The 21,541-nt window shown below is 40.0% G+C and overlaps 1 protein-coding gene across 1 annotated transcript in view; it reads right to left on the bottom strand.

The window, feature by feature from the left end:
- Nucleotides 1-8,830: 8,830 nt before the first annotated feature.
- The window catches only part of tes (testis derived transcript (3 LIM domains)), a 57,206-nt gene continuing 44,495 nt past the window's right edge, over nucleotides 8,831-21,541 (bottom strand). The window contains exon 7 of the mRNA XM_076302496.1: nucleotides 8,831-9,210. Within this exon, the coding sequence (XP_076158611.1) occupies nucleotides 9,022-9,210 (189 nt within the window). The 3' untranslated portion in view covers nucleotides 8,831-9,021. The remainder of the gene's footprint in view (nucleotides 9,211-21,541) is intronic.

The following is a 21,541-nucleotide window of genomic DNA, read 5'->3' on the forward strand; positions in this document are numbered from 1 at the left end:
ATGGACACAACGATGAGAGAAACACCATTACTGACGCTCATGAATACAATGACTGCCCAGAAAGCAAAACTGAATTGGAATTTTAATCCAAAATTGAGGAAAAGTGGTTTTTGACATCACTACAAGAAGCGCCTAAAAAAGTTATCAGAATCTAAATCAAAGAACTCTAGTCATATTTGCTTGCAAGAGACATTTCAGAAAGGCATACGCATGAAATGAGTAAGTGCATTATTATCAACATAGCTTTGTCTGCTGGAATGCAGAGGCAAACAATGTAAAGCCCATCCCCTTATACCCCTCAAGCCAACTCCCTGCAATCGCGTCATATAGCGAAATGAAAAGATTTTTAGAACTGTGTGGTCCTCATCCCCTCCATCTATTGTGGCATCTGTGAAAACACAGGAAGGCCCTCAGCAGCCTCTCAGGTGGACAGAGCTGCATCAACAGCAAACAGATGAGTGTTGCTCGCTTATTGGTGAACGCACCGGGCAAAGCCGAACAAAATCCCCTCTGGCTTTAGCCTCTTATGGACCCGTCATGGGATCTGCACACGATGCAGTGGCATGCTAAGGTTGAAGAAGACAGTCCACTAAGTTGATTTTGAAGCTGCTATGGAGCTTAGTTTACTTTTAGTTTATAACTGTAAGACCCATACACATTTTTGCATTATAAATGCAATGCAATTCTATAATATGACCTTGTAGTAAAAAGCTTTTACTCATTAGTAGGCTACACACATGTATCAGCTATGACAAAGGTTAGGTATGATGACAATTTGTCATGTACATCATTCTTGTGGTGGCATCAGGGTGTTCTTTCTATTGGAGAGTGTCGAAGGATACAGCGTTTGCTTCCTGTATTAACAAACCATTCCCGAACTAAGAGTGCCATCCTCAGCTGTAAGTGTTATAGTGTTCATGTCCCAATAAGAAATGGGCCATAGACTATGTACTAGACAACACAGTAGGACACCAATTGTACATGCAGAAAATGAAGCTTTTCACCCTGGCATCAGATGAGACACAGCAAACAGTGCACTCTGCAGGTCACTGTCATTAATTATCAATGTATTGCCTTATCGCCTTGTTTATCTTATTGCCAGTAAGAAAAACATCTGTTGATGTCAAAACAATCACATTATGATACCAATATCTTGTACAGCAAACTGAGCAAAGATTTACAATGTTTTCTGCAAAATATAGTCAAGTCAAGTCAAGTTTATTTATATAGCGCATTTCATACACAGAGGTCATTCAATGTGCTTTACATAGACAAAACCAAACAATACTAACAAGTAAAAGCATAGAAGGGCAATATAGTCAAAGAATAGTTAAAAGGTAAAGATCATAATAAAAAGAAAACATAAAACACAAGGTAAAATAATTTAAAAATAAAGAATAATTAGTAAGCAAAAACAAAGGCAAAAGTAGTAAAAAAGTAATAAAAGCCAAAGTAGAATAATCATCAAGGCAGATTCAGAATTTGTAACTCGGTGCAGCTAGCAGAAAGTATCTGAGAACAGTTTGGTCTTAAGTCTAGATTTAAAACTGGCTACAGTTGGGGCCTTTTTGATGTCATCCGAAAGTTGGTTCCACAGCTGAGCCGCATAGCAGCTAAAAGCTGCTTCACCATGTTTAGTTTTAACAGTAGGTTTTACTAGCAGGTTTTTCACCTGGGACCTGAGAGGACGAGAAGGTGTGTGCTGCTGAAGCATGTCTGACAGGTATTTAGGTCCTGCACCATTTACTGATTTATAAACAAGCAATAGTGCTTTAAAGTCAATTCAGTGACTTACTGGAAGCCAGTGCAAGGACTTAAGAATTGGAGTAATGTGGTCAGTTCTTTTAGTTTTTGTTAGAATCCTAGCTGCTGCATTTTGTATCACCTAAAGCTGTTTAATAGTCTTTTTAGGAAGGCCTGTGAACAGTCCATTGCAGTAATCAACCCTGCTGGAGATAAATGCATGAATGAGTTTTTCTAAGTCATATTTTGACATCAGCCCTCTGAGTTTGGCAATATTTTTGAGGTGGTAAAAAGCTGATTTAGTTATCGCTTTCATGTGGCTGTTGAAATTTAGATCACTGTCAGTTAATACACCAATATTTGTAACTGTATCCTTTGCCTTCAACCCTTTTGTGTCAAGGAGAGTGGCAACCCTAAGTCTTTTTTCCTTTTTACCAAATATAATTACTTCAGTTTTTTCTTTGTTCAGCTGAAGAAAATTTTGAGACATCCAGGTGTTGATTTGTTCTGTACACTGATACATCAAGAGGACCATAGTTGTTTGGTGACAGAGCTAAGTAAATTTGTGTGTCATCTGCATAGCTATGATATGAAATCAAGTTATTTTGGATGATTTGTCCAAGTGGGAGCAGTCCACTTTTGTCAAATGTATACTGTACACATGCCTGTATGTTTTCATGTCGTGTGCGATAAGAGGGGCTTGCAGGATCCATCCTGGGTAACATGTTGATGCATACAGGAGCCTCTGACTTCACACATGAGACACACTCATTAAAGATCATATCATCTTCACACATGAGACACTCATTAAAGATCATATCATCTTCACACCAATTTGCTTCACACATGAGACACACTCATTAAATATCATATCATCTTCACACATGAGACACTCATAAAAGATCATATCATCTTCACGCATGAGACACTCATAAAAGATCATATCATCTTCACGCATGAGACACTCATAAAAGATCATATCATCTTCACCATAGGCGTGCATACATAGACACTAGGTGGTGCTAAAGCACTAGGAAGTTTGCACTTTATCAACGAAAATGCCCTTTTAAACCTTGTTTTTTTCTTTAATTATTAAAGGAACACGCCACCCAATGTCAGTAGTAATATATTTTCTTACCTTAACTTTCACGAGTTGAGTCATACCTCTCCCGTGTCCGTACGTGCACTCAAACGCTCTGGTGCGCGGCTGGACTGTGTTAGCATGTTGCTATGCTAGCGGGCTTTGACGGCAACTAAGCGTAGAAGTAATCAAAAACATCCACGTTTTACCGACTTAAATACAGTTGCACGAATAGTTGATAGAAATGCTACGGCCACGCAACGTGAAACGTGGCGATTTTCCAAGCGAATAAACCGGAGAACTACAATGTGTGGCGCAATAGCACTTGGGAGTACTTCGACCTAGCGTAGTAGTATTGTTAACACCTAATTGTAGATCCTATCCACCACAGAGTTTAGAATCCATGCTGGATCGACCCTCAGCCTCTCCCTCCCCTCTGAGCGAGAGAGAGGCACACACACTAGAGATGCGCTGATGGGCTATTATTTCAAACATAACTGCATAGCAAAACTTATCATCCATCAGCCATCCATCAACACCAAAGTTTTTTGACCAATTTTCGAAACGGCACCCGCCGACCATCCGCTGGTTGTTTTAATGTAGGCTATATGGGTGATACAGCGCTGCTGACGTGAGGCTAGAAAGCCCTTGCCTGTTCTAGGAAGACTGATCCAATGCAGCAAATATATTAAATGGCTAAAGTCGTACATTGGCTATGTTGTAGCCTATCCCCAGAATATCAGCAGCAAACTCAGTCTCTGTCTTGCAAAACAGTCTCCAAATAAAACGCACATCGGCCTGTTGCCTATACTGCCAGCTTGTGAAAATATATCGTCCAAAATGCTTGATTGCATTGCATTCTCCACATTTTTAGCTACATTTTCATGTACCACATCAGCATTTTTGTTCAGTGAATCTTTTGTAAATTCATTGTACAATACATTGTAGTTCTCCGGTTTATTCGCTTGGAAAATCGCCACGTTTCACGTTGCGTGGCCGTAGCATTTCTATCAACTACTCGTGCAACTGTATTTAAGATGTTTTTGATTACTCCTACGCTTAGTTGCCGTCAAAGCCCGCTAGCATAGCAACATGCTAACACAGTCCAGCCGCGCACCAGAGCGTTTGAGTGCACGTACGGACACGGGAGAGGTATGACTCAACTCGTGAAAGTTAAGGTAAGAACATATATTACTACTGACATTGGGTGGCGTGTTCCTTTAATATTATTAAGATTTTACTGAGGTCGGTTTTGAAATGATCTTTTGAAAACCTGAGCCATTAAAAACGACTGAAACAATGCCCCGAAATGAGCCACCTCCTTGCACACCCGACCAGCCTAGCTATCTTCCTTTGAACTTGCGCGGTCGCACGCAGGGCACGCCAGATGCGCAGCACTATAGCAGTTCAGTAAGCGTCTTCAGATAGCAGGCATGGTCGCTGACAGGCTGCTTCTCCCGTGCCCCATAAGCCAGGTAACATACAGATCAAGCAAAATCTTACAGTTTGCCCTCTAAACCCACATGTAATAATTTTGTTGTGCAGTAAAATGTCTCATTTTCTCAATATCTCAAACAAGCATTTTTGCCGACTGGTCACCTGATAAACTACTTAGATGAAGCTAGATAAAGTTTTACGCTGTAGCCAAAATCAATGACAGATAACGTGACGACCACATACAAATAATTTCGGTAGATTTTGCAAATTTATGTGTTAAGAAGAACGCTTTCTGTTGTATATGCCCAACGTGTAATCATTTTGTTGTGCAGTAAAATGTCTCATACAGCATCAAACAACTACGCATTTTTAGCCGACTGGTCACCTGATAAAGTTTTACGATGTAGCCCAAGTCAATGACAGATAACGTGAGGACGACCACATAGGCTACAAATAATTATGACCGCCGCGCAGCGAAGCGGCAGTCATATAGGTTTAGTCAGAATTTTTTTTTTTTTTTTCGCATGCCCAAATTTCCGTCAATGAGTCCCGGGACACTGAAAGACCGGGGTACACGAAACTTGGTGGGCATGTAACCCCACATGGATAGCATGGAACCATCGTTTTTCGTTTTGATCTGTAGCCCCCCCGCTGGACTGGACCCCCCGAAAGGAGGGTAGGGCAGACACAGTTTTCTGTGAATATCTCGAAAACCGTAGGGTTTAGGAGGACCATTTTTTTTTGTATGTGGATCTCAAGGGGCCATATCAACCCATTCCATAAACACTCATTTCATGTATAGCGCCACCTAGTTAAACACAAAAAAGTAAAAATGAGGTGTTGTAATTGAAGGTATCTGTGACCTAACATAGTCAAAACTGCACGAAATTGGAAGTGTAGGATCATTATGACACCCTCTGTATGTACGCCAAATTTTGTGGAATTCCGTCCATGGGGGGCCACACAATAAATTAATTTATGTTACTATACACCAACTGGCCTGTAGGTGGCCGGAGACAGTTTTCTGTGAATATCTCGAGAACCGTAGGGCCTAGGAGGTCCACCTTTTTTATGTATGTTGGTCTTAAGGGGGCATGTCAACCCATCCCATTACCACTTATTTCATGTATAGCGCCACCTAGTTAAAAATTAAAAAGCAAAAAAAATAGGTGTTTTCATCACAATATCTCTGGCTGACAAGGTCAAAACTGCACGAAATTAAAAGTGTAGGATCATTATGACACCCTCCGAATGCATGCCAAGTTTTGTGTACTTTCGTTCATGGGGGGCCTTACAATAAAATAATTTATGTGTACATTTAGTGACGTACACCAACAAGGATTCCCGGGACACTGAAAGACCGGGGTACACAAAACTTGGTGGGCATGTACCCCCACATGAATAGCATGGAACCGTCATTTTTCGTTTTGATCTGTAGCCCCCCCGCTGGACTGGACCCCCCAAAAGGAGGGTAGGGCAGACACAGTTCTCTGTGAATATCTTGAGAACTGTAGGGCCTAGGATGACCATTTTTTCCCTTATGTTTGCCTACAGGGGTCATGTTAACCCATTTCATGTGCACACATGTGCAGAAACAGATACACACACACACACACATACATTCACAGTAATCATACGTATGACACATACTCACACAGTAGACATATGTACGCTTGCATGCACAGGCACATACGCAGGCACACACACACACACACACCCACACGCACACACACACTCACACACACACACACCCACCCACACACATAACATAAACATAACACAAACAATCAAGAATTTCTCAGAATTATGAACAGGCAAGATGGAGGTGGGGTTGTATAAAATTAATTTTACATGTGAAATCTATGAACTAATCATGTTTTGGTACTTGTTGTCTAGCAGATACCAGTGAGAATTGAGTGTGGATAATGCAATTTAGTGAGACAGTTAGAATCATATAGGCCTTTCAGCGTGATTTCTTTTTGTGGAAAAAATGTGCTGGACTGGATGGCGGTCATATTTTGTACCGCTCTGCGGTACATCTAGTTTTCATAAAACTTCAAGTTGCCCTATAACTTTACTGTCCAAACTCTTCACTGCACTGTAGGCAATTAGCTGACAGTATGATAGGCTATTTATTTTCTGTAGGCTACAATAAACACATTTATTTTTTCAACTTTTGCAATATTACGCACTTGTAGTGTATATGTGTGCCCCTCCTTCCACATCATGCTTTCTCTATGTCAAAAAATATGGCCAAGACAGTTTCTTTGTTTATCTGGGCCATTCTTATGACATCTTTTCAAGTAACTGTTGGGTCCATGGTCCCCCTACCTTTCCTAAATCGACTCTGATAGTTCTGTATCAACTCTTTAGTCTCTAATGAGAGTACCAGTCTGTCGTTTACCATTTTTCCATGGCCTTTCACATCTGAGATGTAAGGGCAAAATACCTAATTACCAGGCACTTCAGCATCTTCTCTCAGATTTCCTGACAGTGATGATTGAATCCTTCCATGCGCATGGGATTACCCCTTCTACCCATATTAGCATTGAGTAACAAACCTTATCGTTCCTTAATTTACCCACTTTCCTCAAAGCACAATTCAATTCCTTCATATAATACACACCACCTTCCTCAGTATCATTACCCAACTCAAATTTGTATCTTATAGTATCTTCCCTTCCTTTCCTTTCCTCCGTCTAAATTACTAAGGTCTTTATTAGTACTTCACTTTTTGTATTGGTGTGGTTCTTCATGAATTACAAAACCTTTTCCAATATTATTTTTAAACCTTCTTTATTGTTTGTCTCACAACTGTTTGCAATCTCTTGTACTCAATCATACAAAAAATATGTTTCCTATGTTTGCAATGTACAGGCAGGTCAGTGTTATTGTGTGTGTGTGTGAGACAGAGAGAAGCAGGAGAGTGTGTGGTGTGTAGTGAGACTACCAGTTTTTTGACTGGTCATGTTAATAACAATGCCTTTTTGTGTGTCAGATTCTGTAAGTGCGAGTGTATATCTCTCTGTGTGTGTGTCTGTGTCCCAGAATTTACATCAGTTCTGAGCTGCGTTGAGATTCGCCTGTTTTATAGCAGCAGTTTCAAGTAGTGAGATTTGCACATGAAGGAGGTGACAATGGGATTTTGAGGCTCTGTATGTCCATTTTACCCACCGAGCTGCCGTTATTCAACTATACCAAGGTACACTCGGTTTTGCATTCTACCGTATGAGCCATTTAAAGCTATGAGCTGTGTCTGTGGCTTTTTTAACCGTACAGCTACCTGCACAGACCCAGGGGCACATTCTTGAGCAATTGGATATGCTGCACACTTCCTGAAAGGCTTTTCAGTCAGCACAAACATTTCCAATGGACCGGTGTTGTAGCGGCTATTGTTTTAGCGTACCTGTTTACATGGACCTGGTTGGGTGTTGCACTTAGTGAATGAGCATGTTAAAATGCTGAAGGATTTATGCTTGAGTCAAAGATGAATAGAGTTGTCCTGTTAGGCATAAACTAAATATTCAGTGTCAGAGTGAACACGAAAAGACACAGAAGATGCCGTTACTGACGCTCCACCAGAAATAAATGTGCTGGCTGAAGAGCCTGTATATACGTCTCATATTAAAGGGGAACTTGGCAAATATTTCAACTTAATAAACCCGTTTAGAAATCATTTGGATGGTTAAATGACTGTTCCAGTGAAAATGACTTTCCCCGCTCCCCCTAGCGTCCCTAGGCGGAAAACCAACCTTGCAACATTGGGACTACCATCCCGGTAAGAGAAGTGAGAAACAAGAAACTCGTTTTAAATCATGTTTCTTACCTTGTAACATCCACATTGTTCTGCCGAACTTATGCTAACCATTTCGCTAGCTTGTAAACAAATCCATATGCTTTATCATTACTTTTTTCCATAGTTTGAAATAGCATAACTTCTCCAGCAGAGGGGGAAATATAGCTAATCCTACCAAGGGGGGCTTTAAATTGAACATTCACCTACTCTTTATTCACTCTTTTTCTCACTCAAATGTGACATGAAATTGCTGCTGTCGCTTTGAATGAATGGAATATTCGCGTTAGATCCTTCAATGCCATATACAGAGTGATTACTAGCTGCAAAAAACGCCCAAGTGGGGATGTACTGAGATATCACCACTCGTGATGACTCATTGAATGCCTCTTGTCCAATCAGAAATTAATGAATAGTTTGACTAGACCTAACTGTTGTATAATAAGAAATTAATCCTAAATCATCACTTCATTGAGAAAGCCTTTGCTAATTTGCAACTATGACTGCATCAGCATCTGTGGGTCCAACTATGATATACTCTTAATCAGAAAGATTCTCTACAACAACTCAACTGTCTGAGGGACTTCACAACCTTATATTCTTTGGTAAAATGTGCCATGGCAGAAGAGGTAGAGCAACATTATGCTTACAAAATCAACATGAAATTGAGACCAATTGAACTGCCTGCCTAAATCTTTAAACAGGTCATTAGGTATCCATAATATCTTGGTAAAAATAATTGTTTCATAGCTTCACAGGATTAACAGAATACAAAAGACTGCAAATAACTTTTATTGCATAACTGTGTGATAGATATGCCATCAGGTACTGCACTAGTTAAAACAGCTACTAACTAAACACAGGTACAGTATTCAGTAGGATAAGCACAAAGGCCACAGATCCTTATTAAATTACCAGTAGCAATGCCCTTAGCTCTTAAGATGGCAAACTTTGTGACAGGGGTGGTCTACTGAAGAGTTTTCTTGCACTCCACAGAGCAGAAGAGCATGTTTTTCATAGCCATGAAACGTTGACCAATAAGACATTTGGAGCAACAGGAACATCGGAAACACTGTGGCTCTGCATGCCAGTGGCTCTCTCCATAGGACACACGCTGTGCCTCAGGTTCAATGGGGATCTTACAAGCCATACAGATCTGAAGACACAGAGAATATAAAGACAATGTCAAAAATATAATACAATAGAATACCATTTAAACACTGTGTACAATCACTGTTAACTGTCTGATTGATCACAATTAAATATTACGCACTGACTATGTCTATGTAACCTTAACTATTCTTACTGTGCTATTGTGTTAATTAATTGTGTCAATTCTGTTCCAGTAATATATTTAGTATTTAGGTCTGCACTCCAGCGGTAGACCCGCGGGTCCCGACGCAAAAGAGTGCGGCGCGGGACAACTTTTGAAAGCTCTTTGCGGGAGCAGGCGGGATGAGAGAGGTGCGTTCGCGGGTGCGGGACAAACCGATGATTAACTGCACTCCCGCAAATTAAATATGTGCGTAAAATTAAATATGGAAATGATTATAGTGTTCATAACTATAGTTCAGCTGGATGTTCTGTTAGGCAGCATTAAAAAACGGGGTTTTTAAGCATAACTGAGATAGCAGGCCGGCCTATTGTTTACGTGGGTTCAATTTGTTCCTGCTGCTCATTGTCAAAACTTGAAATCGAAAGCATGACAGAGGAAGAGGGCACCAGACTAGGCCTAGGCTACTTCAGTTGTTAGCCTACATTCAGAACCAAGAAACTTAAAATCAGACATCTGGAGTCTTTCTCAGGTGTGTGTGCTCCTTTCGTGAGACAGAAAGAAAAACTGAATAGTCTATCCCTCCTGCATGCGGGCTTTAGCGGGCGGGAGCGGGGCATCATGTTACAGATGCGGGCGGGAGTGGGACTAAAAATGACACATTAATGCGGGAGCGGGACAGAATATTGCCGGAGCGGGCGGGCGCGGGACTGAAAAATCAGTACCGCGCAGACCTCTAACCTGTTGCACAACAACAATCCCCTGTTCCAGTCGATCTAATATTATTGCTCCAGAAGGTTTTTTTCTACTGTTACCATAGACAGGAAAGTGCTGTACAAAATAACACATAAATACAGTATGAGACCTACAACAGCAGACAGACACAGATCAACAGCAACAGTGACAGCAACAACAGCAAGGACAGCAGAAGACATGTACAGAGTTACAGGTATGCCAACAGAAGGAGGGTTAGGAAGCTGGGAAGCTGCAGCAGAGTCAATGGCAGGCAATAGGGCACTGCTCAGCGCAGGCACTTCTTATTCTTTCAACATCCTATTTGTGCTGTATTGTTGTATTGTTTTTTATGTATGATGTTTATCCCCTTTAATTAGGTTTTGCATTTCTGGGCTAGGGCTCACTTGAAATAAAAGAGACCTCTGTCTCAATGTGACTACCCTGGTTAAATGATAATTAAATAAATAAATAAAAGCAATGCCTCTTGCATACTTCATTTTAGCATGACGCGATTTGGAGAAACAATACATGGAGTCGACTGTGTTTCTTCTCATGCATCATCGTCAAATGAAATGAAGCGTGCCATGTCAAAATAAATCGCTATTTTCAAACAACTAACGTGGCTCAAAATAGTCTTACACTTTGTAGTGTGGATAAGGTCCCTACAGACAAACAGAAGTATTTTAAACTTTGAAAGTGTACAGAGAGGTTATAACAAGGACAGTTTCTGTTCCGGTAGCGTCAAATCAGTGGGCGAAAGACTGCTGCAGTCAATTTTAGCAGTTCATTTGAATTTACAGTAGGACAGGGTCTAAAGTCTCAGCGTGGAAAGTAGAGCACCAAGGGACAGAGGAGGCACCAAAATTAGCCAATAAATAGTATCTTTACTGCAAACTACTTTTCACTCATTAGAGAACGTTTACAATGTCAAAATACACCAACAGTATGTTATATAATGATGATACTTTCCGGGTCCTCTTTCAGTCTCCATTAAGATCTAACTTGAACGTTATGCTACTCCATTTAATTGGGAATGTGCAATTAGTCTGAGTGCGCACGAGAGGGACAGAGAGAGAGTGGCAGGTTCCAGCTGGCTTGTCATTGTTGATAATTGATATCTCCTTTTTAATATAAGAAACGTTGGTAACACTCAAGTCAAGTCAAGTCAAGTCAAGTCAAGTCAAGTTTATTTATATAGCGCATTTCATACACAGAGCTCATTCAATGTGCTTTACATAAACAAAACCAAACAATAATAACAAATAAAAGCATAGAAGGGCAATATAGTCAAAGAATAGTTAAAAGGTAAAGATCATAATAAAAAGAAAACAAAAAACACAAGGTAAAATCATTTAAAAATAAAGAATAATTAGTAAGCAAAAACAAAGGCAAAAGTAGTAAAAAAAGTAACTAGAAATGCAATTCCGAGGAATTACCAGTGCATGAAAATGCTAAAGTTGTGATGTATAATATCATGTATAGTTAAAACAGATAATACAGAGATGGTTACTACGGTGATGCTAGGATAGACATGGTGGTTGCATAGCTTAATAAAAGTTGATAGTTTAAAAGTAGACTGTTTAAAAGCTGAATGTAGATAGTTTAAAAGTTGTTGATAGACAGTAGATAGTTTAAAAGTTGTTGATAGACAGCTAGTTTAATAGATAGTTTAATGATAGTTTAAAAGTAGACCGTTTAAAAGTTGAAGGTAAATAGTTTAAAAGTTGTTGACAGACTGGAAGTTGAATGAATGTTGATATTCAAATAGTTGGTAACACTTTATTTGAAGGGGTCTACACAAGGGTGACATGTAACCGTCATAAGATTGACAAGACACATGTCATGCACATTAATGACACATTATTGATGTTTATGACTGTTGTCATAATGTGTCATTCGGTTTTTGGAATGTCAAGTTGACATTGTTTGGGTGTCATCATTATAACAACTTGACATTAGCCAAGGTGACATTATTTGAGGGTGTCTCTGTCATGACAACTTGACATTAGCCAAGAAAGAAATGCAAAATTGAGATATAATTGTATTTGGCCTGACTCATCTTCTAGGTTTGTGAAGTGGTGGGCCAGAAAAATTGATTGTCATGACACTATTATAATTGTGTCATGAATACTTTCCTTGGCATGATATTGTCATGACAACTTGACATATAACTGTGTTTGGCCTGACTTATCTTCTAGGTTTATGAAGTGATGAGCCTGAAAAATTGGCTGTCATGACACCATTTTAAATTAGATATACTCAACATATTGTAGCAAACTGCAATGTTGTCTCAGAATGGTTTTTATTGGCTTAAGACACTTTAACACACGAACAGTAATGCCGGGCCAGACCCGGCCCTTATGCCCCAGCACTGAACGTCTGCCCTAGGCTGCATGCAAACACACACCAGCCAAACCTGGCTCTTAACACTCCAACTCACTGTAAAACATAAACACGACAGACATGACATACAACATAACACATCACACTGCACAGCATCATGGGAGCACAGTCATAAACCAGCTAGACTCAGTTCATTACAATATTGAACGTACATTGTAGATGTAACCCACTCGAAAATAGCCTACTAATAGGATTACATTATATCTAATTTCTTGATTACTTTTAGTTATGTTTTCCCTGCACACCGTATTTGTCCAGTAGGTGGCAGTGGTTTTAGCACTTTGAGTAGTCCCTTTTCTGGTTTGTTTTGGATGAACTAGAGTGGTGGACACTGAAATTTTGACGATTGGTCCTGTCTCGACTTTTCTGACTCGTTTTGAATCGCCTTTGACTACTCAGAGTGGCTGCCAACAGGCATACTCAAACATGTCCTAAAACAACCATTAACGTTCGTTTTCAAAACTGTGCAACTCACCGAGTGGTATGCTAGTGCTGAAGTTTCATGTACTGTATGTAGTGAATGATAATGTAATAATTAAACAATTATGTCAAGTTGTCATGACAATATCATGCCAAGGAAAGTGTTCATGACACAATTATAATGGTGTCATGACAGTCAATTTTTCAGGCCCATCCCTTCAGAAACCTAGAAGATAAGTCAGGCCAAACACCTTGCATTTCTTTCTTGGCTAATGTCAAGTCGTCATGACAATATTGTAAACGGGTTACATTTTCTTGGCTGATGTCAAGTTGTCATGACAAAGACACTGTCAAATAATGTCATCTTGGCTAATGTCAAGTTGTCATAATGATGACACCCAAACAATGTCAACTTGACATTCCAAAAACCGAATGACACATTATGACAACAGTCATAAACATCAATAATGTGTCATTAATGTACATGACATGTGTCATGTCATTCTTATGACGGTTACATGTCACCCTTATGTAAACCCCTTCAAATAAAGTGTTACCAAATAGTTTAATGGCTGTGTATAGGTAGATATTTGACAATAACTGAAAGTTGGAATGGCTCTAATGTTTGCTAGCAGTTATGCTAAGATTTTTAACTATGCTAACCATGCTACTTAGCTAATGTTTTATAGCAGTGCTAGCAATGCTAACCTGCTAACCATGTTACTTAGCTAACGTTTTCTAGCAGTTTAATGAATGTTGATATTCAAATAGTTTAATGGCTGTGTATAGGTAGATATTTGACGATAACTGAAAGTTGGAATGGCTCTAATGTTTGCTAGCAGTTATGCTAAGATTTTTAATTCTGTTAACCATGTTACTTAGCTAATGTTTTATAGCAGTGCTAGCAATGCTAACATGCTAACCATGCTACTTAACTAACATTTTCTAGCAGTTTTGTTAAACATGCTAACTATGTTAGCAATGCTAACATGCTAACTATGTTAACCATGTTACTTAGCTAACTTAGCTAATCATTTCAGTAGTTATGCTAACTATGCTAACTAGCATGCTAACATGCTAGCATGCTAACCATGTTACTTAGGTAACCTAGCTAATCATTTTTAGCAGTTTTGTTTAAAATGCTAACAATGCTAACATGCTAACTTTGTTAACCATGCTAACTAGCTACAGTGGGTAGGAGTCATAGTTGATGAAAAGTGTTGACATAGTTGATGACAAGTTAAAAGTTGTTGATAGACAGCTAGTGAATGTATATAGTTTAAAAGTTTAAAAGTTGAATGTAGATAGTTTAAAAGTTGTTGATAGACAGCTAGTTTAATAGATAGATAGTTTAATGATAGTTTAAAAGTAGACCGTTTAAAAGTTGAATGTAAAAAGTTCAGTAGTTTAATGGGTTACATTGTTTAACAGTGGATTATTGTAGTGAGGACTTTTATTTTGAAACAGTTTTGGCCAGAGGAAACAGTTGAATAGGATGTGTAGTCTTAATTGACCCAGATTGTATGCTTAAAGCCTGAGGCTGCAGGTGGCCTGAACACCTGCCATAGGATTCTAATTGCTTAATGGCCGTATTATGATGTCATAATCGGCAATGTTAAGTCTATGGGGATTTTTAAAGTTTTTCTTTAATAGTTTAAAAAGTATAAAAGTTTCAAAGTTGAAAAGTCATACCAACCCGATCTGTTTGAAGACCTACGTTACAAAGTTTGAATGACGTTTCTAAGTTTAACTGTTCAAGAGAAATTGCGTACGGAAAAAGTGGTAAGCGGAATAATAATAATAAGAAGAGGTTGCCTAGGAAGAACAGTACAGTGCATTTTCATGCACTGTAATAAGAAGTTGTTGAAGTTGCCTAGGAAGAACAGTACAGTGCATTTTCATGCACTGTAATAAGTTGTTGCCTAGGAAGAACAGTACATTGCATTGTCATGCACTGTAATAAAAGACAAAGTAGAATAATTATCAAGGCAGATTCAGAATTTGTAACTCGGCACAGTTAGCAGAAAGCATCTGAGAACAGTTTGGTCTTAAGTCTAGATTCAAAACTGGCTACAGTTGGGGCCTTTTTGATGTCATCCAAAAGTTGGTTCCACAGCTGAGCCGCATAGCAGCTAAAAGCTGCTTCACCATGTTTAGTTCTAACTGTAGGTTTTACTAGCAGGTTTTTCACCTGGGACCTGAGAGGACGAGAAGGTGTGTACTGCTGAAGCATGTCTGACAAGTATTTAGGTCCTGCTCCATTTACTGATTTATAAACCAGCAATAGTGCTTTAAAGTCAATTCTGTGACTTACTGGAAGCCAGTGCAAGGACTTGGAGTAATGTGGTCAGGTCTTTTAGTTTTTGTTAGAATCCTAGCTGCTGCATTTTGTATCACCTGAAGCTGTTTAATAGTCTTTTTAGGAAGGCCTGTGAACAGTCCATTGCAGTAATCAACCCTGCTGGAGATAAATGCATGAATGAGTTTTTCTAAGTCATGTTTTGACATCAGCCCTCTGAGTTTGGCAATATTTTTGAAGTGGTAAAAAGCTGATTTAGTTATCGCTTTCATGTGGCTGTTGAAATTTAGATCACTGTCAATTAATACACCAAGATTTTTAACAGTATCCTTTGCCTTCAACCCTTTTGTGTCAAGGAGAGTGGCAACCCTAAGTCTTTCCTCATTTCTACCAAATATAATTACTTCAGTTTTTTCTTTGTTCAGCTGAAGAAAATTTTGAGACATCCAGGTGTTGATTTGTTCTATACACTGACACATAGATTCAAGAGGACCATAGTCATTTGGTGATAGAGCTAAGTAAATTTGTGTGTCATCTGCATAGCGATGATATGAAATGAAATTATTTTGAATGATTTGTCCAAGTGGGAGCATATAGAGGTTGAATAATAGTGGCCCCAAGATGTTGGTGTTGAGGTACAGTTTCCGATGGCAACAAAGAAGCTCCTTTCTTGTAGATATGATTTTAGCCAGCTGATAACTATGCCTGTAAATCCAACCCAGTGTTCTAGTCTGTGTAGTAAAATATTGTGATCAACAGTGTCAAATGCTGTCAAAGGTCCAGTAGCACTAGGACTGATGTTTTACCTGAATCTGTGTTGAGGCGTATGTCATTGGGAACTTTAATGAGAGCTGTTTCAGTGCTGTGATTTGCCCGAAAACCAGACTGAAAGTAATCAAAATACCCATTTGATGTTAGGAAGGTGGTTAATTGATTAAAGACTACTTTTTCAATAATTTTGCCAATAAAAGGTTGATTGGATATGGGCCTGTAATTGTTTAGCATGGAGGCATCCAGGTTATTCTTCTTGAGAAGTGGCTTTACAACAGCTGTTTTCAGTGACTTAGGAAAAGTGCCAGACAGCAGTGATACATTTACAATTTGAAGGACATCCTCCGCTATGAGGTGAAAAACAGTTTTGAAGAAATTGGTAGGCAGAGTGTCTAAGACACATGTGGAAGAGCTGAGATTCTGTACCGTTTTTTCAAGTGTTTCGTAGTCTATCAAGCTGAACTCTGACATCAAGTTTAGTTTCCCTCTGTTTGTTGCTGGAAGTTCAGGTTGTTGAATTTGTAATTGAGCAGATATGTTGAGTCTGATTTTGTCAATTTTACCTTTTAAAAAAGATGAAAACTCATTGCATTTATTAGTTGAGAGAAGTTCAGTCGCTAATTGTGAGGGGGGATTTGTTAACTTATCAACAGTTGAAAATAGAATACGAGTGTTATTTGAACTTCTATTGATAATGTTAGAAAAGAAAGACTGTCTTGCTTTGCATATTTCAGAGTTATATGTGCGGAGCATCTCTTTATGGATTTCATAGTGGATCTGAAGTTTGCATTTACGCCATTTTCTTTCAGTCTTCCTACACTCTCTTTTTAGAAGTTTAACTGCTGGATTTTGCCTCCATGGTGCTTTCTGTTTGTCCTTAACTTTCTTGAATTGTAATGGAGCAATGTCATCCATAATGTTTGCCATTTTTGCATTAAAGTGATCAAATAAGTCTTCAGAGCCTGACAGTTGACTTGACTTTAGTGAAAGTGCTTGCTCAAAGAGTCTGATAATACTAATAAGGTGCCATAATAAATAGCAAACTAGTACAGTGGGTACTGGTTAAAACTTCATTCACAAAAAACGTGATTCACGCAGCTGCGTGAAATGTAGTACAACTGCAGCCGTTTGGGGGCAGCATAAGTCCGCTGTGGCGTTCCGCGGTCGAACCGGAAGGAGCGTTCGACGGCAAGGGCTGTGATTGGCCGAGTTTTCATTGTGTTGTTTGTCTGTGTTTTTAGCAGCCTCTGCAACATGCTAGTCCACTGTAGCCTATAAGCTTTGTACATAATGTCAAACATAATTTTGGATTCAGTGGCAGGATTTCTTGATTGTACAGTGCCTCTGTCTCTCTGTAATGTTTTAAAATGAGAGCTTCGTCAGCTGGCAGTAGGCTACTTTGTCGGCAGTCATGAGAAGTTCGCTTGCTAACAGAACATAAATATGCTGCCCAGAAACCTTGTGAATAGTTCAGATTTTTTTTTACTACACTAACGAGGTTGAAATAGCCTTTGCCTATAGCATTTCCTTAATAGTACAGCGGCTAAGCACCGGAATCGTTCAGTTTTTGCAGAAAGCATGAAACTTGGCACAGTTATACTACTACCCCTAGTGATCAAAAATTTAAATGGACCCCAACACATAGCGCCCCCTAGTGGCCACCATTTTGAATTCAAATATGGCCACCATTCTTAATAGAATTGTTGATACAACTTCAAAATTAAGCAAGATAAAAATGTCTTTTAAGTTCTAACACTTAACTTTTAGGGTCAAGGAAGCTATTGACATGATTTACAAACAAACCTGATGTTGACCATTTTGAAATCCAATATGGCGGATACCAAATGTGAAAATATAGACCATCTCTATTGTTATTCATGATAGAATATCATTCAAAAACAATTTCAAAGTTTGAAAAGTCATTTTATCACAACCTCAATAATATATGAGGCATTAAATATAATCTGGTAAGATTCCAATATGGCCACCGTGTAAGAAAATAAGCCAGAAATTCTATATTTTCTACCTTCTCTTTCTGAGCAAACCTTAACTCTTACTGCTGAAAAAATATACACTTTAAAAAATGAAACACATCAGATCTCAATGGGGAAAAAACATCATGCTGGACATCTACATTACATTACATTTGACTGACGCATTTTTAACCAAAGCGACTTACAACCTGGTAAACAGTTTAAAGCTTTTAAAACAATTCTCTCAACAATTGTAGAACAATTTAAAACAATTCAAAAAGGTAGAGAACAATAGGAAAAGGTGCATCAGTGAGTGCTGTTTTTATACAGTCAAGTGTCAGTTTTAGTCAGGTGGTAAGTGATAGAATTATCTAGTTGTAAGTTGTGCTACGAGAGGAGATATTCTCTGGAGTTGGGTCTTCAGGAGTTTTTTTGAAGATTGAGAGGGATGCCCTTGCTCTAGTAGGAACTGGTAAAAGTTTGGATTGACCTTAGCGTGGCGTGTCATTTGTCTGAGGAGCGCAACAGATGGGAGGTATGCCTGTCTGAGGGCATTTGAATAGGGAGCAGAACTGGAGACTACTTTGTAGGCAAGCGTTAGAGACTTGAATTTGATGTGGGCGGCCATAGTAGCCAGTGTGGCTGGATGAGCAGCGGGGTAATGTGCCCTTTTGGGTTGGTTGTAGACCAGACACGCCGGCGCGTTCTGGATCATCTGAAGGGGTTTCACTGTGACTTGCCTGTGCCAGGAGTTGGGTAGCATCTTGAGTCAAGTCCTGATTTTCCATATGTTGTAGAGTGTGAAACGGCATGACCGGGCGACCGAGGCAACATGATCAAAGAAGGTTAGTTGGTTGTCGAGAACAACTCCTAAATTTCTTGCAACAGACAGAGTCAATTTTGATGTTGATGTCATGATGTATAGTAGGTTTAGCTGGGAGGTGATTGTGTCTTCATCCATGTAGATATGTCTGAGAGGCAATCCGAGATCCGTGCCGAGACCAAGGAGTCATCGGGCTGTATTTTGGGCCACCAGCGCATGGCGTAATACTCGTTATTCACCCGCGGAAAGTTGAATTTGGTATTTTACACGTTTATTTTTTAAGCATTGCGCCCAGGGGTGTGGCAATTAACAACCTAGGGAGGGGCCTGGCGCGTTGCCTAAAAATCGCTATCATACACCACCTAAACCTGATCAGAAGTCAATGGCGAGTTGTTCATATGCTATTTCAAGAGCGCATTGTCAACAGTCATATTGGCAGGTGCACGCACCATCCTTCTATCATTCATGAACGCACACCAGCGCACGTCCATGCAAAGCATTACAAATTGCACGATTACAATGGGAAACATAATTAGAATAAAGATATTACGAAATACTGTACATCTCATGATGAGTAGTTATTCACCATCATTTGCAAATTGGTAATGACGGTTAAAAGTGATTAGGGGAGAGGCGAGAGACACGTATGGAGCACAGCTGAAGACGCACTGTCAGTCACGAGATATAAGCAACTCCTCTGCAGGATAAATGTTGTTTTATTCAGTCATTTGAGCAACATTAGGGTAAGTGTTGCTTTTTCCAGCCTATGTTTTCGGTGGTAACCCATTGTCAGTCAATAGTGAAAGTAACTGCATATAACTCTTGTCGTTGACTGACTCCTTAGTTAGTTTCACTTTGCCAATGAGTTCAAATAATAGATGAGTGCAAATGCGTGAAGGCTATGCTAGGTTTTAGTAAAGCATGGTTTAAGAATGACTATTCCATACGGTCTCGCAAGCAGCCTCCTTCAAATGCGCCGTTGAATGCCAAAATACCGATGCATTTATTTGACATATCGCGCGTTGCGCCGTTAAAGGGAATGACAGATGTCATTCTCATTGGTTTAAAATGATGTTACGCCCCAAACACACCCATATGACTGATTAAAAGACCTAGGAACACCTTGTTACGCCATGCGCTCCACTTTTGATAACGGAACCCCTCTCAATGTGAACTGGACATCCTACTAAATTTGAATAGACTTTTGACGAGTGCCGATGCACTTTAGTATGTCATGATAGGGCCCATCAAGTAGAAAGAACAGATAGAGCTGTGTGTCGTCTGCATAGCAGTGGTATAAGAAGCTGTGCGAACGGATAATCTGTCCCAAAGAAGTGGTGTGGATAGCAAAGAGAAGGGGGCCCAGTAGAGCCCTGGGGGACCCCCTGAAATGGTGAGGTGCGGACAGCTGTCCAAGCCATGATACGTTAAACAAGCGTCCTGTGATTTAAGATTTAAACTGATATGGACTGGGTAATAACAAAAGGATGCCACTTCGTTATTTGGGAATGAAAATTACCAATCCACAGAGGACTGAATTCAAAGACCCCCCAAAAATCTAAGTGAAAAAATGTGTCTTTCCAAGGATATCCCTCCCCAGACCATCACTGGCCCACCACCAAACCAGTCATGCTGAATGATGTTGCAGGCAGCATTGCATTCTCCAAGACATATTCAGACGTCACATGTGCTCAGGGTGAACCTGGTCTCATTTGTGAAAAGCACAGGGTGTCAGTGGCGAACCTGCCAAATGTGTATTCTATGGCAAATGCTAATTGAGCTGCACGGTGCTGGGCAGTAAACATAGGTCCTTCCAGAGGCCATCGGGCCTTCAGGCCACCTTCATAAAGTCTGTTTCTGACAGTGTGGTCAGAGACATTCACACCAGCGGCCTGGAAGAGGTCATTTTGTAGGGCTCTGGCAGGGCTCCTACTGTTTGTTGTTGCACAAAGGAACAGATACTGGTCCTGCTGTTGGGTTAGGGACCCTCTACCATCCTGCCCAGCTCTCCTAGCAACTGTCTTCTGGAATCTCCTCCATGCTCTTGAGACTGCTCTGGGAGACACAGCAATCCTTCTGGCAATGGAACGTATTGGTGTGCCATACTGGAGGAGTTGGACTACCTGTGCAACCTTTGTAGGCTCCAGGTACTGGCTTATGCTACCAGTAGTGACACTGACCCAAGCCAAATGTGAAACTAGTGAAAAATCAGTCAAGAAGGATAAAAATGGAATATGTATCAGTCTTGGACTTACTATATCATAACAACCTGCTAGACCCTATGCAGTCTGTTTTCAAGAGTCATTCTACTGAAACTGCTTTTCTGTCTGTGACCGAAGCAGCATATGTTTCTTTAAGAGACTTGACAGACGCTAGCATCCATGGGTTTTAGGCTCCTTGCTAGCGTGCCATAACCTGACCCTAGCCAGATGAATTTCGCTCCGCCTAGCTCCACTCATCCATCTGGAACCGATCCATTGAAGTGTTGCTTCAGAAGGCTGGGCCTAATCAAAAAATGCTTGCATATGATTGAATAAGCCACTTGTCCATCATCTATTGACGTGCTACTTCAACCACTCACATCGAAGCCAACCCGTGACGCTAATAACAGTCTCACAGTCGCTTCTATGCTACGTCACATCTATGAAACTCCCGCCCTGCGTCCTGATTGGCTGAACCATAAAGTCGGTTGCAGAAATCACTCTCAATGGAAGAGGTCCCAGATGGATGTGAGTGAAGCTAGGCGGAGCTAAGCGGAACGAAATTATCTGGCTAATGTCAGGTTAAGCG

Source organism: Alosa pseudoharengus, unplaced genomic scaffold (assembly GCF_046254945.1).
Source record: "Alosa pseudoharengus isolate Yale_2024_CS ecotype anadromous, Long Island Sound unplaced genomic scaffold, YU_APseudo_1.1 YU_APseudo_1.1_scf_10, whole genome shotgun sequence".
Lineage (NCBI taxonomy): Eukaryota > Metazoa > Chordata > Actinopteri > Clupeiformes > Clupeidae > Alosa > Alosa pseudoharengus.